This window comes from Schistocerca piceifrons, chromosome 5 (genome assembly GCF_021461385.2).
Source record: "Schistocerca piceifrons isolate TAMUIC-IGC-003096 chromosome 5, iqSchPice1.1, whole genome shotgun sequence".
NCBI lineage: Eukaryota > Metazoa > Arthropoda > Insecta > Orthoptera > Acrididae > Schistocerca > Schistocerca piceifrons.
The window spans coordinates 474,396,714-474,410,052 of record NC_060142.1 but is presented as its reverse complement, the minus strand read 5'-3'; the positions used below and the strand labels follow the sequence as shown (position 1 = coordinate 474,410,052).

The following is a 13,339-nucleotide window of genomic DNA, read 5'->3' as shown; positions in this document are numbered from 1 at the left end:
GGGGAGAGAGGGAGGCGGGGGGGGAGAGAGGGAGGCGGGGGGGGAGAGAGGGAGGCGGGGGGGGAGAGAGGGAGGCGGGGGGGGAGAGAGGGAGGCGGGGGGGGAGAGAGGGAGGCGGGGGGGGAGAGAGGGAGAGAGGGAGAGAGGGAGGCGGGGGGGGAGAGAGGGAGAGAGGGAGAGAGGGAGAGAGGGAGAGAGGGAGAGAGGGAGAGAGGGAGAGAGGGAGAGAGGGAGAGAGGGAGAGAGGGAGAGAGGGAGAGAGGGAGAGAGGGAGAGAGGGAGAGAGGGAGAGAGGGAGAGAGGGAGAGAGGGAGAGAGGGAGAGAGGGAGAGAGGGAGAGAGGGAGAGAGGGAGAGAGGGAGAGAGGGAGAGAGGGAGAGAGGGAGAGAGGGAGAGAGGGAGAGAGGGAGAGAGGGAGAGAGGGAGAGAGGGAGAGAGGGAGAGAGGGAGAGAGGGAGAGAGGGAGAGAGGGAGAGAGGGAGAGAGGGAGAGAGGGAGAGAGGGAGAGAGGGAGAGAGGGGAGAGAGGGAGAGAGGGAGAGAGGGAGAGAGGGAGAGAGGGAGAGAGGGAGAGAGGGAGAGAGGGAGAGAGGGAGAGAGGGAGAGAGGGAGAGAGGGAGAGAGGGAGAGAGGGAGAGAGGGAGAGAGGGAGAGAGGGAGAGAGGGAGAGAGGGAGAGAGGGAGAGAGGGAGAGAGGGAGAGAGGGAGAGAGGGAGAGAGGGAGAGAGGGAGAGAGGGAGAGAGGGAGAGAGGGAGAGAGAGGAGAGAGGGAGAGAGGGAGAGAGGGAGAGAGGGAGAGAGGGAGAGAGGGAGAGAGGGAGAGAGGAGGAGAGAGGGAGAGAGGGAGAGAGGGAGAGAGGGAGAGAGGGAGAGAGGGAGAGAGGGAGAGAGGGAGAGAGGGAGAGAGGGAGAGAGGGAGAGAGGGAGAGAGGGAGAGAGGGAGAGAGGGAGAGAGGGAGAGAGGGAGAGAGGGAGAGAGGGAGAGAGGGAGAGAGGGAGAGAGGGAGAGAGGGAGAGAGGGAGAGAGGGAGAGAGGGAGAGAGGGAGAGAGGGAGAGAGGGAGAGAGGGAGAGAGGGAGAGAGGGAGAGAGGGAGAGAGGGAGAGAGAATTGTTCACGCTGATATTGAGCACGTGAGGACGTTGCAACATTCATTAACTTGACAACCAAACACTAACATGTGTCATCGATGGCTATAAAGAGAGATTTTCTTTATCTAAGCATTCTTCCCATTAATGTATATCAGATTCGATAAAGACCAGTAGGAGTGGATTTTGCGCTTTACTTTCACTGAACCAACTAACAAGATGGTTAATGGGGCTGGTATGCTCTTGTTCCTCATTCACTTATGGATTGATTCAGACAAAATAAATTGTCTACCTAAGCGTCTGCTCTTCATTAGAGCTGTTTTTTTTTTTTTTAAAAAAAACTCAGGTTCCTAACCACGGCGAAGCCACCATTTCTTCGTAACTAGATGCTACTGGGCGAAAGTTTTCCATTAAAATTATTAGTTCAAATGCGAAGAGAGTGTTGCAGTCCGGTTTCAGAGTAGTCCCATGTTTCACGTCAATTTAACATTACAGTTTGGAGTAGTACGTGATATACCGTTCGTTGGAGTTCGAAACCTCACGACAAGTTGCACGATTCCCTGAATACCGCACCTACGTGTATCAATTCTTGGATTTATGAAAACGGTAGGCTGGCAACTGTGAGGGTTGAATCCACGTCATCGATGGACAGCTGATATACAGTGGGAATGGAGTTACCGCTCGAACAACCGGTTTCATGTTATAACGGATTTTTTATGTAGTTTAATGTGAATATTAAAACCGCTAAAAATAAATTTCTGAAGCGACTTTCGTTTTTTTATTGCTATTATTCCCGTACAATTCGAACAAGTACTGAAAAATTCTGAGATTCCTTCTGACTTACTTTCATTAGACATTTGAAGGCACATAGGATCAAAATAGCAAAAATAAATAAATAAATACGTTTGTAAAATGAAACAGTCTGTCCACTTCGCTATTTTTCTCGAAAGTAATGAGCATTCTTAATAGTAAAAACTTCACCAGTATTCTCCTACTGATTCCAAGTTTTTTTTTAAATCTTTGCTCAATAATAATAGTGCAATAGAGGCTCGTACCACTATTTGTGCTTTAGGAATAGTCACTTCTGGAGGGAGAAAACTACTTTTCGTGGACAGTTGTTGGTCCTCAAGGGTTACAGGTAAAGGCACATTATGTAGAGGGGGGATCAGATCAGCTGCTTTCAATTTTGATTGTAAGCTATGGATGAATTAAGTTTTTAAATTATTACTGTCACCGCAACTTCTTTTATCTCACTTTATAAAAATTACTGAAACAATAAGCTTTTGTTTAACATTTGTACTATTTTTCTTTAATTTTATCTAACGAAAAAGCCGTTTTGTCAAATGTATATCTTTACTTTTAATTGGGGGTTTTAACACATTTATGGAGAACACAAAAAATGCTTTCAAGAAATTCAAATTAACTATTCTGATAGTAGGCAAAAAGTAACATTTACCAGGAACAACTAAATGTAAAAAATTAAAATATAAATAACGAATTATTCCATTGGCCAAAATTTGTTCAATCTGTTCATAAATACTCGTTCTGTAATGTGTTTTTCTGTAACCTGAGACCTATCATCAGATCATCATTTAATAACGACAGTACCTACCAATATTTCCGAAGCTGTAGAACTTCCTAACAATTTTTTTATCTAAGCGGGTTATTTCGAAGCAAAAATATTACCATCACTGCTATAGCAAATTGTTATATCGGTTTTACACCCGGCTATCAGTAAAAAATACCTCACGAACGAGACCAAATACCGAGAAATACCGGTCACTACACAGAAGTAAATTACCGGTATCGGTTGTAACCTGTCTTTTTTTACGTTAACGATTATTCCAGGCCTGTTTGCTGCTTTTTCTCCATATCTCTACTCATTTATATCAACTTGCTCCTCAAACTGGACGAGTATTCATCGACTGCATACCCCAAACGTATACATATCTCGCTTTCAGTTTCAATGTCAGTGAAATTTCCACTAAAAGTTCCGCTCAATCTTCTCCAAAGCGAGATTAAACAATTAGAGACATTCTTATTCCAGCTCTGTCATACTAAAACTTTTCGTTAACTTGTTTTTCGGGTTTAACTTGCCCTTTGTACTCTACACGCAGATTTAGTTAATTAGCGTATGTAGTAAAGCTGATACTGTTTATCTGGAAAGTCTTTCAACTGCTCCCGCTATACAGTTTCATTTACTACCAGCATTACACGCAAATCAGTACGGTCCAGCGTCTGCTCGATACATTGCAGAATTAAATCTGTATCCTAGTGAATCATCCTTTCTGGAATCCTCCTTTAAATCCTTCGGCTGATGAAATCCTACCCAGCTCACAGTTCGGACAATTTACTTTTGTTTTAATAATTTCACAGGATATCATTATACGGTTGTTAACGATGGAACCCACTCTTTACTTGCGTTATCCGTATTACTGAAGCCACACGGAGCCTAGATTCGGACAACCACACCGTGATCCGAACCCAAATCCCTTAACACGGGAGCAAAGTCTCACCTGCCCCGGCCAGGTACCTTCCTGCCTTTGTAGTATTCACACTCGTGAAGCAATCTTTTAAAATAGTCGCTATTCACCAACAGCCGGTTAAGACAGCTTTTCCTGGTCAGCTCTGCTGCAGATGTTGACGGGTAAACATCACGCGCCGCGCGAGTGAGGTTACGTGTTTGTTTGCATGCTTTTGTGCAAAAGAAAACAGAGGTAGGGGGTGATCAAAGCCTGTTCGCTACAAGTGAGTCTTACCTCCCTGCTGAGACATCACCTACTTGTTCACATCTATCTTTCGATTAACACTTCTGAACTAAACATGTGGAGATTGTAGAAGGCTCTAAACAAAACCTCTAACAGCAAGCGTTGAAAACTAATATTTACACAGAACAATCTTTGAGGAACTGCAGAATTTCTTCCGAAGTTCGTTTTATTTCAAACAAAAGCAGATTTGAAAATTCCATTGTTGAAATCACAAAAATATGGTGGTAACGAATATTACCTCTATTATTCATCGCAACTCTCAATACATACGACTCTTATCTTAAACTCCCAACTAAGCTTCGTAAAACAGCCACTAGGGCCCAAAGAGAAAATAAGTATTCAAAATAGCACATACATGGGGCAAAAAAAGTCAAAGTTTTCAAAATAATTGTAATTTGCGATTTTCAGGATTGTTACTGAGTGGTGCTAGTTAGAAATTGGGAAGTTTCTCTATTCCATTCGCCGTAGCAGGCTCATTGGGAAACCTCTCTAAGCTATTTTTATTTAGACAGTAATTTTGATCGAAGTGCAGTCATCGTCAGGATTTCATTCTGGTACTCACTTTAAATTAATGCTGCCGATTCTTTCTTGATGATGGCTTATTGACGTATAGATGCTTCCTCTTCGTTAGGTCTTCTCCAGCCGAAGCTTTGGTCATTCATTCGAAGGCGAGATGTCTCTGTGATTGGCGGAGTGATATACTTAAAAGGTCAGGATGACTTCCAATAGGACCAACAAAACGTAAGAGCTATCGACAATCAGTTTTATTTGAACAATACAATACATCTTATTTATTTATGGTTCCGTGGGACCACATTAAGGAGAAGTCTCCATGGTCATGGAACGAGTCAATACATGAAATTATAACACGATTGAAGAAACAGATAACAATGGAAAATCCAAAATGGAATGTAATAATATTGCACAAGCTGCGACATTGTCGCGAATAAAACAGTGACCCGTATATACAATAAGTTTCCTTTAATTTACGTCTATGGTCACAAACTTTTTGTTAGCAGATTACCGGTTTCGGTCTATAATGACCATCAGATCTGTTTTATAGGACTGTTTTTATAAAACAGATATTATGATGGTCATTATAGACCAAAACCAGTAATTTGTTGACAAAACTTTTGTGACCATAGACGTCAATTAAAGGAAACTTATTGTAATAATATTCCGTGACTCAGCATCTCCGCTATGTGGTGAACATTAATACATCTTTGAGATACACTGCGAATGATGTTCAAGTAGAACACACCAGTTGTCAAATAGGTTCTCTTGAGGTTGAAGCTCTTTTGCCTTTGTTTGCTTTAATACATATGTTTTTGGATGAATCCGCCTTAACAAAACAATTTTGTTTTTGATCCAAACAGCCGGCCGGGGTGGCCGAGCGGTTCTAGGCGCTACAGTCTGGAACCGCGCGACCGCTACGGTCGCAGGTTCGAATCCTGCCTCGGGCATGGATGTGTGTGGTGTCCTTAGGTTAGGTAGGTTTAAGTAGTTCTAAGTTCTAGGGGACTGATGACCTCAGCAGTTAAGTCCCATAGTGCTCAGAGCCATGTGAACCATTTTTTTGACCCAAACACGATGCTGCAGTTGCAGTATCATCAGTAGGTTTTACATGTTATGGCACATGGTGTGGTTTTACTGCTGTATTACAGTGTGTTTTTCTTTACAGTTTGTCATTTTTCTTTTTTCTTCATCTTCTTCACTGTTAAGTTCTGTGTATTGAGTTGTCAGTGTCTTGTTTTTACAGCTGGTAAAACGCTATTAAAGTGATCGCTGATGACTGTCACGATCAACATATGCCTACTTAACTAAGTACGTACATATTGATTGTGACAATCATCTGCGATCATTTTATGAAGCATATAGCATTTTTTATTAAGATCAGGCACTTTCAGTGCAACCTTCTTAGGCTACGCTTGAGAATGAACCAGTTGGTTCGAAGCTAGTGGCCGACCCTACATACTGCAATGCGTTGTAAAACTAAAGTTCATTAATTTTATAGTGACAGATTCATCAACTTGATATAATACACTATAGTAAGAATAGTGTATAATGTAAACGGTCAACAAAAAGGCTGCTAGGGATGTAGGAATTGTCTCTCCTACAAAGGGAAAGCAGGAAGACGGAAGGAGTATATAGAGGGTCTATACAAGGGCGATGTACTTTAAGACAATATTATGGAAATGGAAGAGGATGAAGATGAAGTGGGAGATACGATACTGCGTGAAGAGTTTGACAGAGCATTGAAAGACCTTAGTCAAAACAAGGCCCCATTAGAATTACTGACAGCCTTGGGAAAGCCAGTCATGACAAAACTCTACCGTCTGGTGAGCAAGATGTATGAGACAGCCGAAATACCCTCAGACTTCAAGAAGAATATAATAATTCCAATCCCAAAGAAAGCAGGTGTTGACAGATGTGAAAATTATCGAACTATCAGTTTAATAAGTCACAGCTGCAAAATACTAACGCGAATTCTTTACAGACGAATGGAAAAACTGGTAGAAGGCGACCTCGGGGAAGATCAGTTTGGATTCCGTAGAAATGTTGGAACACGTGAGGCAATACTGACCTTATGACTTACCTTAGAAGAAAGATTAAGAAAAGGCAAACCTACGTTTCTAGCATTTGTAGACTTAGAGAAAGCTTTTGACAATGGTGACTGGAATACTCTCTTTCAAATTCTGAAGGTGGCAGGGGTAAAATACAGGGAGCGAAAGGCTATTTACAATTTGTACACAAGCCAGATGGCAGTTGTAAGAGTCGAGGGGCATGAAAGGCAAGCAGTGGTTGGGAAGGGAGTGAGATGCTATTCAATCTGTATAGTGAGCAAGCAGTAAAGGAAACAAAAGAAAAATTCAGGGTAGGTATTAAAATCCCAGGAGAAGAAAGGAAACTTTGAAGTTCGCCGATGACGTTGTAATTCTGTCAGAGGCAGCAAAGGACTTGGAAGAGCAGTTGAATGGAATGGAGAGAGTCTTGAAAGGAGAATATAACATGAAGATAAAAAGCAAAACGAGGATAATGGAATGTAGTCGAATTGAGTCGCGTGATGCTGTGGGAATTAGATTAGGAAATGAGATGCTTAAAGTAGTAAATGTGTTTTGCTATTTGGGGAGCAAAGTAACTGATGATGGTCGAAGTAGAGAGGATATAAAATGTAGACTGGCAATAGCAACGAAAGCGTTTCGGAAGAAGAGAAATTTGTTAACATCGAGTATATATTTAAGTGTCAGGAAGTCATTTCTGAAAGTATTTGTATCGAGTGTAGCCATGTATGGAAGTGAAACATGAACGATAACCAGTTTGGACAAGAAGAGAATAGAAGCTTTCGAAATGTGGTGCTACAGAAGAATGCTGAAGATTAGATGGGTAGATTACATAACGAATGAGGAGGTATTGAATAGAACTGGAGAGAAGAGACGAGAAATTTACGGTACATGTTGACTAGAAGAAGGGATCGGTTGGTAGGGCACATTCTGAGGCATCAAGGGATCACCAATTTAGCATTGGAAGGCAGCGTGGAGGGTAAGGATCGTAGAGGGAGACCAAGAGATGAATACAGTATGCAGATTCAGAAGGATGTAGGCTGCAGTAAGTAATGGGAGATGATGAAGCTTGCACAGGATAGAGCAGCATGGAGAGCTGCATCAAACCAATCTCAGGACTGAAGACCACCACCACCACCACCACCACCACCACCACCACCACAATAACAACGTCATCGTTACGTCAGTTGTTATACAGGGTGTTACAAAAAGGTACGGCCAAACTTTCAGGAAACATTCCTCACACACAAATAAAGGAAAGATGTTATGTGGACATGTGTCCGGAAACGCTTGATTTCCATGTTAGAGCTCATTTTAGTTTGGGCCTCATGTTCTTCCATCTACGCTCAATGGAACACGTCATCATAATTTCATACGGGATACTCTACCTGTGCTGCTAGAACATGTGCCTTTACAAGTACGACACAACATGTGGTTCATGCACGATGGAGCTCCTGCACATTTCAGTCGAAGTGTTCGTACGCTTCTCAACAACAGATTCGCTGACCGATGGATTGGTAGAGGCGGACCAATTCCATGGCCTCCGCGCTCTCCTGACCTCAACCCTCTTGACTTTCATTTATGGGGGCATTTGAAAGCTCTTGTCTACGCAACCCCGGTACCAAATGTAGAGACTCTTCGTGCTCGTATTGTGGACGGCTGTGATACCGTACGCCATTCTCCAGGGCTGCATCAGCGCATCAGGGATTCCATGCGACGGAGGGTGGATGCATGTATCCTCGCTAACGGAGGACATTTTGAACATTTCCTGTAACAAAGTGTTTGAAGTCACGCTGGTACGTTCTGTTGCTGTGTTTCCATTCCATGAGTAATGTGATTTGAAGAGAAGTAATAAAATGAGCTCTAACATGGAAATAGAGCGTTTCCGGACACATGTCCACATAACGTATTTTCTTTCTTTGTGTGTGAGGAATGTTTCCTGGAAGTTTGGCCGTACCTTTTTGCAACATCCTGTGTACAGACAGGCACTATAGCACAGCACTAGCTGAAGAGTCATCAGTACTACAGTCAAGCCATGTTTGGAAAACTGCTCGAACAACAAAATGGGAATGCGCGCCCATGCATACGTGCGCACACGTGCTGCGTCTCTTCTATGGCACTAGCCAGGTATCCGCAGCCGATAGCAAAGAGCTTTAAATTCGCGTCGCGTCACTACGACCACTACGCAGTCGCCTCTCGGTAGCGTGACGTAGTACGGCAGACATGCAGCCCGCATTCCTGCGCCGCAGAAAAACCGAGACGAGGCCGCCGTTGCATCACAGCCTGCTGCTACAGCTGACCCCACTCCCACTTAAGTCCTTCCCACCTGTGCGTCCCACCGACCGCGCCAGTATACCAGCGCAGAGGCTGCTGGGGCGCACACGACACACATCGCCACCGACCCTGGCCGATCCGGCGCCATTGTTAAAACTCTCCCAGCGCGCATGCGCAGTTCCCAGCTCGCCGCGGATAGCGTGTGCTTGTTTGCAGTATCTCTTTTCGGCGTCTTGGGAGTTGTGGTATCCTCTTTCGACAGCTGGCTACCTCAACTGTCTATCTCAGAGTGATGCGGCCAGACACACACGGCTATTCAGATGTAGAGAGGGGTAAACTCATTCATCCTTGGGAACTAGTTCACTGGTGATCGTTCTTTTGTGGAAACCGTTTATTTTTACTCGTTCACTGTTCATTTGTGCTTGGTATATGGTTCTTATGAAAAACTGAAAACACGTAGTGTAGGTGACTGAAGGATGGAGGGCACAAAGAGGGGGAATTTGCCTCCCCCCTGGAGTATAGAGTTTTTATTCATTACAGAATTCTTACACACTTTTAGAAGTAATTTCTGTAATTCTGCAGAACCTCTCGTTTAGCCAACTGTGGCGTTGTGTGGTTGATCGCAGGGAAATAATATAGGGTGGCGCACGGAAAACCGGCCCCGATTACAGACTGCTCGCCAATTACGGGCGATGTTTTGCCCGTTACGAGCAGATACAACAAACAGACAAACATGTAATAATTAGGCAGTGAATAAGTAACAAGCTAATGCAAGCAACAATGGCGAAACAATCGATGACGATGTGTAGAGAGCTGGAGAACATGAAAATCTCACGCGATGCGCTATAGCACATGTAGTCTTGTAAACCTGTTGGTGGCTGTTTCCCAACTTAATAGACCACAAGTATCTCGTATAAAATTCTTCGTTTCGACTTCCACTACCTATCTATGCTACGTTGTAAACAATAATCGTTTACACCCTATAGATACTTCACGTTGTCTCTGAGTCCGTAGGCGAAGTAGACTTTATGGAAGCATAAAACAAAATGTGGTTCTCTCATCATACTTGCGTCACACGCTTAGTAAAAATTAGATTTTTATGTTGCATTGTTAAAGTTAATGCAGCAATAATAATAATAATAATTAAGTACGCAGTAATAAGGTTTTTGGTTTGAAAGCTCCTTCTGAACAAATGTTTTTGAGGTAATAAGTAAATACTATTTTATGGCAATCTATGTCTTTTCAAATGTAGAGGCACCGCTTTTCCTACTGAGCCAAAATGACCCACAACCCACTTTCTTTTCTTTTTCAAAGATAAGAAACTAGCAGGTAATGCAAATTGGAAACAACCAAACTTAAAAATAATTAGAGCCTTCCTAAATGTAACGTTTTGTATATGAAAGATACACGAAAATCTTTTTATATGATCTTTCTTACACTAAAAAATAAGCAAATTATTGAAAGTTAGTTGCTAAGTCAAGACGATGAAACCAAAAATGTATGAATAACAAAAACCTTGCCTTGTTATGTCTTCTGCTGTTCATCGATATAATGAAGTGAGCTGATATGCCCTTTTGTTACCTGAAAAGACGTACCTATTACATGCAACGTATTTTTATGTAATTTACGTAACTATAAAATACTTTTTGATTACCGGTCGTGGACGCTGAATAGCCAGAACCAAGTGCAAGAACAGTTTGGAACACATGTAAAATGGACGAGCGCAGTGAACGAAACGAACAACTGGATACTGAACTAACTAGGAGCAGCCGGCAGTGGAACTGAGACAGGTGGTCATGCGAAGAAAGACGAGCACGCGACCGAGGCTGGAGCGAGAACTGCCGAAGTGACCGCCGCGACCGAAGTGAACTAGTGAACTATGAACCGATCGTTCCTCGTTCCCGGGAACTATAAGTAGACCGCCGCGATCGAAGTGAACTTTGAACCGATCGTTCCTTGCAATTCGTTCCTCGGTTCTTTCGTCCATCTTGGAGAACCGTTCCTTTGCACCCGTTCGTTCACGAACTACTCATCTCTATTCAGATGTGTGTTCCCTCGCACTCCGTGATCAACGGACATTTTTCGCACCACAAAACTGGACACCGCCCTTCGCCATTCTAAAATTGGACACTGACGTACGCTATACTACACAGGTGTCAAGAACTTGCAAAACTGAAGTACAGGGTGTCTCATAGCAAGTTTGTATCTGATGTGTCAAAATAGAGGGCCATAGACACGGGTTCCCAGGTAGACGTGTTTCTTGACTTCCACAAGGCGTTCACAGTTCCCCACAATCGTTTAATGAACAAAGTAACAGCATATGGACTATCAGACTAATTGTGTGATTGGATTGAAGAGTTCCTAGATAACACAACGCAGCATGTCATTCTCAAAGGAGAGAAGTCTTCCGAAGTAAGAGTGATTTCAGGTGTGCCGCAGGGGAGTGTAGTAGGACCGTTCTTATTCACAAGATACATAAATGACCTTTTGGATAACATCGGAAGTTCACTGAAGCTTTTTGCGGATGATGCTGTGGTATATCGAGAGGTTGTACCAACGGAAAATTGTACTGAAATGCAGGAGGATCTGCAGCGAATTGACGCATGGTGCAGGGAATGGCTATTGAATCTCAATGTAGACAAGTGCAATGTGCTGCGAATACATAGAAAGAAAGATCTTTTATCATTTAACTACAATATGGGTCAGCTACTGGAAGCAGCTAATTCCATAAATTAACTGGGAGTAGGCATTAGGAGTAATTTTCAATGGAATGATCATATAAAGTTGACCGTCGGTAAAGCAGATGCCAGACAGATTCATTGGAAGAATCCTAAGGAAATGCAAAATGGGTCTGAACACTATGGGACTTAGCATCCGAGGTCATCAGTCCCCTAGAACTTAGAACAACTTGAACCTAACTTAATAACATCACACACGTCCATGCCCGATGCAGGATTCGAACCTGCGACCGTAGCGGTCGCGCGGTTCCAGAAAGGAAATGCAATCTGAAAACAGTAGGTTACAGTACGCTTGTTCGCCCACTGCTTGAATACTGGTCACCGGTGTGAGATCCGTACCAGATAGGGTTGATAGAAGATAGAGAGAAGATCCAACGGAGAGCAGCGCGCTTCGCTACAGGATCATTTAGTAATCGCGAAAGCGTTACAGAGATGATAGATAAACTCCAGTGGAAGACTCTGCAGGAGAGACGCTCAGTAGTTCGGTACGGGCTTTTGTTGAAGTTTCGGGAACATACCTTCACCGAAGAGTCAAGCAGTATATGGCTCCCTCCTACGTATATCTCGCGAAGAGACCATGAGGATAAAATCAGAGACATTAGAGCCCACACAGAGGCATACCGACAATCTTTCTTTTCACGAACAATACGAGACTGGAATAGAAGGGAGAACCGATAGAGGTACCCTCCGCCACACACCGTCGGGTGTGTTGCGGAGTATGGATGTAGATGGAGGTTTAAGTGTATCTACAAAATCTTTATGATTGAAATATACACTTTAGGAATTTATTTCTTAAAAATAGTGTCATTTAAGCTCAATCCGGCACGCCTACGGCATTAATTTAAACGATGAACAAATTTTTGCATGACGGCTCGGCATGCAGACAATGTGATGTCCGACACTTCGTTACGGATATTCTGTCAGTTGCTCCAGAGAAGTCTGACATACACTGTAGGTTTGAAATATCCCCAGGAGGAAAAAATCTATGGGGTAAATTTATGCCGCGCGTCCTGGAGATCAATTTGCCAGGGAATATTTCAGTAAGTCTTAGTACAGATACATTGGACATATGTGCTACGATTCCATCGCGCTGAAATCACTTTCTTTGCCAATAAGCAGGAAAGCTTTGCAATTCAGGCACCAAAATGTCATTTAACGTCGCCACATAACGTTCCCAATTCGCTGTAACTGCACACCGCTCTCGTCCTTGAGAAAGGAAGGGCCAATTACTCCTCGAGTTGACATCACAACCCATACAGTACGTTTTGGCGAATGAAATGGTTTCTCATGCCTCTGTTTAGGATTCGTTGAACTCCAGTAGCGGCAATTTTGCTTTATTGACGAGACGTCCTGGTAAAAATCAGCCTCATCAGAAATCATGATGATTTGATGAATCAAGGGCACTCTGTCACATTAACTGCAGCCAGTGTCTGGCATCCCGAGGCTTTAATTCTTGCAGCAACTAGATTTTGTAAAGGTGCAGTTAGGACTTTTTGGAGAATACTGTGCAATAATAATTCACGTACCTACCAGACTGACTTCTATGCTCTCCACGGATTCACCCGTCCTTTATGACCTTGGTCGCCCGGATTTCGTTTTGGCCAGTGTTGAACTGGTCAACGCAAACGTTTTGAACCATTTCTGAATCAGGGGAACACCGAGCGTAATTTAAATCATGCAACCCACGATCACTGCGAAATTTCCTCTGTGCTATAGTCGCCGATTTACCGTTTTTATAAAATTCTCGCACACAGAATGCGGGGTCCCCTTCTGAGAAGTGCTCCGTATAGATTGAATTCCTAGAGATCAAGCAAGCTACGAACTAACCCCCTCCCCCCTCCCCCCCTCCCCCACTCCCACCCTCCATTTTCCTCCGATTTGTTGCGCATGCGCAGGGACCTCTTCAAATATG

The 13,339-nt window shown here is 43.4% G+C and overlaps 2 protein-coding genes across 3 annotated transcripts in view; one reads left to right on the top strand and one right to left on the bottom strand.

Annotated features, from left to right (window-relative positions):
• LOC124798127 (putative ferric-chelate reductase 1 homolog) overlaps positions 1–13,339 on the bottom strand; it is a 377,440-nt gene that overhangs the window by 215,753 nt on the left and 148,348 nt on the right. The gene's annotated exons all lie outside the window — the stretch shown is intronic.
• LOC124799086 (uncharacterized protein DDB_G0271670-like) overlaps positions 8,451–13,339 on the top strand; it is a 50,535-nt gene continuing 45,646 nt past the window's right edge. Inside the window, exon 1 of the mRNA XM_047262624.1 lies at positions 8,451–8,542. Within this exon, the coding sequence (XP_047118580.1) occupies positions 8,451–8,542 (92 nt within the window). The remainder of the gene's footprint in view (positions 8,543–13,339) is intronic.